At 36.0% G+C, this 5,147-nt stretch overlaps 1 protein-coding gene across 1 annotated transcript; it reads left to right on the plus strand.

Annotated features, from left to right (window-relative positions):
* The first annotated feature begins 204 nt into the window (after positions 1-204).
* LOC111372349 (probable polyamine oxidase 2) lies at positions 205-4,621 on the plus strand. The gene is made up of 10 exons (XM_022994647.1): positions 205-673; positions 1,958-2,040; positions 2,113-2,201; positions 2,306-2,419; positions 2,613-2,700; positions 2,823-2,908; positions 2,979-3,081; positions 3,370-3,467; positions 3,564-3,993; positions 4,098-4,621. The coding sequence occupies exons 1-10, from the start codon at positions 634-636 to the stop codon at positions 4,404-4,406; spliced, it is 1,440 nt and encodes a 479-aa protein (XP_022850415.1). The 5' UTR covers positions 205-633; the 3' UTR covers positions 4,407-4,621.
* Positions 4,622-5,147: the final 526 nt, after the last annotated feature.

The raw sequence follows: 5,147 nt of genomic DNA on the forward strand, positions 1-5,147 counted from the left end.
ATAATATTATGCAACAAATCAATAATCGCCACATCTGTCACATAGAACGATAGCGATATTGAGTGACTGTAAATAACATTATTTTTAGTGAAATGAAGTATTATTTTTGGCCTAAAGTGAATATAATGCATAATGTACGCTGGCAAGAGTTGTTTTCGTTTCGAGAAGCCATGCCTAAATAAATAGATATGTCTAATTGGACAGTACATGTCTACAACTGACATGTTTGCAACGGAAGAAACGCACATGTTAAGAATTCCATACATCTTTCTATATCTTTCTTTCAATTTTCTTTCGAACTTTCCATAACTAATTTTATTTTCTTGATAATCCCAAATTTAACTTCGTTCTATATTTGGAGTTACACGAATCCGATACTGGGATTTTTGGTTAGGTTTGAAATACGTATGAGCTGTTTGCTGAATCTGCGTCTTTCTTCAAATTCAAATAATTTCATCACTTGCCTTCTTATTTCTGTTCTCCATTGCTCTAAGATCACAGTCGTTCGTATTTCTTTTGTTGTTAAGATTATTCAACTTATTTTCGAGATTCAGCTTAAATTTTCAAATCTTTTTTTATATTGTAATTATCATTATTTTCTTGATCGACGTTGATTTTCGTTGAATTGGAATCATGGAGTCAGAGGACAAGAGTGATTGCCAAATGCAAAGAGGTTTGATTCACCTTCTTTAAATATCTTTTATTTAAGTATTTAAAATTTTGGCTTTTTTTATTTGTTTTTTAGATTAAATAGTGGAACTGACATTATTTTGTGGTTAAATTTGTAGACCATATGCTGAAATTTACTTTTCATAGGTTTTATTTATTATTTTGTTCTAGTTATGGGAAAGTGCTCTTTCTTTATTAAATTCAAGGACATTTTTGGTGAAACTCAAAAGCTGATTAACGGTGCAGGTTTTCTTGAAATCAAATAATAAGATGTAATAATTATAAAAATATTTATACATCTAAAATATTACAAGAAATGAAAGATTGAACATATTGTTGGAAAAAAAAAAAATTTTGAGTTATGGGCCGACTTTGGCACGAGTTTTGAGTGGGACCCGGTTGTTCAATTTGGAAGATGAAAGTTGATTTGTATTCTCCTCCGTGAGTACATCGAAATCATATACTTACTTACCAAAGATGATGTTTGGGTGAACGAGAAATTGAGGCTCAAAGTGTGCCACTCAAAAGGGAGTTTATGTGGGAAAAATGAATTTGTCCCACATAGGAAAAAGATGAGAAACTCCAAAGGTCATTGCCATTAATGGTAGCTTAGCCTATAAATAGTGACTCATTTTCCTCATTTTAATACACCAAAGCAAAAACTTTCAAGTTTAGAATACACAAGAAATTCATTTGCATAGAGTTCTGTCTTTTCTGCATTTCTGTCTTGGTGGTGGTGTAGTTCAAGCACTAGTTCAGTTCACCGGAGTGGTTTCTGCGGTGTTCGGAAGCTACTGGTTTTACCGTTGTATCCTGGGAAACGGACGCTTGTTTTAAACCTCAAGCATGGACGGTGAAGGGGCGAATCTGTTTTAAAGAAATTGTGTGTAACACAGGCCTCGGTTTGAAATTTTATTTCCTACAATTTCAATTATTCTTTCTGTTATTTATTGCAGTGAATTCAATAGTTGATTTGTTGTTCATTCTGTTATTATCCAATTAGTTGTACGACTGTAACTTGCTGTTATATATCATCTTACTGGACAAAAAACATATACGGTATTGAAATCGAGAATACCGAATTCCTCATTTTTCATAAACCGACCGAATTGGTGAAACTTGGGATTTTCCCTACACATATTTGAATCTTGCTCGAGCCAGTTGTTAATCTGCGCTGGTGTTCGAAGATAATCTATTCACTAACACAAACAAAAGGATATATTTATGCAGAATTTGTATATGTTCCTCTGATGGCAAATTTCTTAGTTATTTTTTTGTATATGCGTAGTATCCTCTCCATCAGTCATTGTCATAGGCAGTGGTTTTGCTGGCATTGCCGCTGCACGAGCTCTTCATGATGCTATGTTCCAGGTACATACTCTGTATATATTTAGAACTACCACATTCCCAACTATTGGTCTTGAGAATAGTGTATTTTTGCAGGTTATTGTGTTGGAATCACGGAACAGAATTGGTGGTCGAGTTCACACCGACTATTCATTTGGTTTTCCTGTTGACTTGGGCGCTTCATGGTGACTACAGTTTATTTCTAAAAAGATGTATATTACACTTTGTTTGAACTTTTAGATATCCTTCTTTATTCCTACTAATTATTCTCTTTATGTCGAGACTTCAGGTTACATGGTGTTTGCAAGGAGAACCCATTGGCACCTCTTATCGGGAGACTGGGACTACCTCTGTATCGTACAAGTGGGGACAACTCAGTTTTGTATGACCATGATTTAGAAAGGTTTGTATATAACTCTGTTTACTTCTGATATGTAAAATTTTCTCAATTACTTCAGTTTTAGTTTGTGGCCTATCGGTTTATATATTACTTCTGATATGTTTCAGATGGTGGGTATTTTCTCTTATGTTATCTGTGTTTTCGATCAAATATATGTCACATATGTTGGCAGCTTATATCTTGTTTCTATTTTCAGCTACGCGTTGTATGATTTTGAGGGAAATCAAGTTCCTCAAGAATTAGTCTCAAAGACTGGCAAAACATTTGAGAGCATCTTGAGAGAGGCATGTTTCATTCCATTTAATTTGTATTTGTGGATTTCACTCTATCATTAGTCCTTTCTTTAATAGGAAAGAATTTTTTAGGCATCTTGTTGCAGACATAACTTTCACTTCATTCATGGCAGACTGATCTAGTAAGACAGGAATTTAGCGGGGACATGTCTATACAACATGCAATTTCCATTGTTTTTGAGAGAAGGCCAGATTTAAGGTTTTATCAATGCTATAACCCTGTCAGATTATCATTTTATTTATCAAAGTAAATAAATCTCTAATTTCAGGTTGGAGGGGCTCGCTCATAAGGTGCTGCAATGGTACCTGTGCAGAATGGAAGGATGGTTTGCTGCGGATGCTGATACCATATCAGTTAAATGCTGGGACCAGGTTGATTCCTCTCACTCTTTAGGTCTATTTTCTTTCATCCTTTCATTTCTTGTATCAATCTTTATCCAGATTTTGTAAGTGAAGAAATTACTTTTTATATATAAAACTTAGTTTTTGTGATTGTGATCTCCTAGTTATTCTAGCCTAGAGCAAGATCGACTCAGAATACTAGCTTAGAAGTCACTTAAGCAAGTACTATTCTGCAAAAATTTAAGCTGGAAATTCATAACATGCCCGTAGTTTGCTCGAAATAGTTATTCATGTGTTGTTTGTTTAACTGATTTACAGGAAGTGCTGCTTCCTGGTGGGCACGGGTTTATGGTCAGGGGTTATCTTCCTGTTATTAATACACTGGCAAAAGGTCTTGACATCCGGTTGGGCCATAGGTTAGATAGTCGTTACTCCAATGGATACCCCTCTTTAATTAGATACATAATTTACTCACAACTTTGCTTTTCTTGTTTTTCTATGTGCACTCTTAGAGTTACGAAGGTAGTTAGACATTATAATGGAGTGAAAGTAGTGGTTGAAGATGGGAGAACCTTTACAGCAGATGCTGCAGTTGTTACCGTACCTCTTGGTGTTCTAAAATCTTATTGTATCGAATTTGAGCCGCGGTTACCCCAGTGGAAGGAAGAAGCTATTAATGATCTTGGAATTGGGATTGAGAACAAGATAGTTCTTCTCTTCGAAAAGGTGTTTTGGCCAAACGTAGAGTTCCTGGGTGTTGTTGCAGAGACTTCTCATGGGTGTAGTTATTTTCTTAATCTACACAAAGCCACTGGTCATTCTGCCCTTGTTTACATGCCAGCGGGGCAACTGGCCCGTGACGTTGAGAAATTGTCAGATGAGGAAGCTGCTAATGTTGCTTTTAGGCAACTTCTAAAGCTCCTTCCAAATGCTTCTCCACCGGTAATATTGACTTTTTTGCTTTAATTTGTGTCTCTGATAAAATAGACAATATGATCTTAGGTCTCTGTTTTTCCCTCTCTTATACTGACAAACTTGTTGTGCAGATACAGTACCTTGTTTCTCATTGGGGAACAGACAAAAACTCTCTGGGCTCTTACAGCTACGATACAGTCGGGAAATCCCATGATCTGTACGAGAGGCTAAGGATCCCGGTGGATAACCTATTTTTTGCCGGGGAAGCTACAAGTATTGATTACCCTGGTTCAGTCCATGGAGCATACTCCACTGGCTTGATGGCTGCTGAGGACTGCAGAATGCGCGTCTTGGAACGATATGGAGAGTTGGACCTTTTTCAGCCAGTCATGGGAGAGGAGGTCCCAGTATCAGCGCCCATATTGATCTCCCGTATGTAGTGTAAATTATTCTCAAGTAGCAAGGTTGGAGTTGGCTAACACAAGACGCGCTGAATGCTTCGTGAGGAATTGTGGAAATCAAAAGGTTTTCCAATGAATGATCGAAGCATCAGTTATTGTCGGCTTTCTGACCTTCATTGCAAATAAATAAATTATGATTGAACAATTTGTAGTAGAAAAAGTTGTCTTCAATCATCTCTCTTTGAACTTTTCTATATTTTGATGGTTATGTTTTATTCATAACATAAAATTCGAGTTCAAGTTATACAAATAGGAAATGTTCAAGTCTCCACGAGGTTCAACTGTTCCTCATCTGCAGATTCCTTCAATCGATCAGCAGCTTTTACAACCTGAAATAGTATTCAAGAATGAGAGATTATAGGCAAATTCTACAGACAACCATACCTAAAGAAAAAGACGAAATCAAACATAAGATTTCCTCGGATTTCCAGTTTGTTCTTGCAGTTTGGATAAACAAAGCCAATGTTTGCAAGATAACTTCAATAATTACCCCCTACCAAATTCCCTAAAAACACCAGCATCAATTACATACATACTTAAAAATGCACTCGGGCACGATGGTGAAAGTGTTATTAAGAAGGGCAATGGAGAGCAAAAAGAAAACAAAACAAAATAAGAAAGGAAGAAGATAGATATAGCAACGAAGGTTTGAACACGAAATTAATCTTACTATCTTCAAAGATTATTTGTTTCATTCCAATGCTTTTAAAGGATTCCAGG

Source organism: Olea europaea, chromosome 23 (assembly GCF_002742605.1).
Source record: "Olea europaea var. sylvestris chromosome 23, O_europaea_v1, whole genome shotgun sequence".
NCBI classification, from domain to species: domain Eukaryota; kingdom Viridiplantae; phylum Streptophyta; class Magnoliopsida; order Lamiales; family Oleaceae; genus Olea; species Olea europaea.

What these genes read in the sequence shown, in the direction of transcription:
- LOC111372349 (XM_022994647.1), top strand. Translation starts at nt 634, where the DNA reads ATGGAGTCAGAGGACAAGAGTGATTGCCAAATGCAAAGAG. An exon ending in GTTGACTTGGGCGCTTCATG is followed by an intron (nt 2,202 to 2,305) that starts GTGACTACAGTT and finishes TCGAGACTTCAG; the next exon opens with GTTACATGGTGTTTGCAAGG. An exon ending in GAGAGAAGGCCAGATTTAAG is followed by an intron (nt 2,909 to 2,978) that starts GTTTTATCAATG and finishes CTCTAATTTCAG; the next exon opens with GTTGGAGGGGCTCGCTCATA.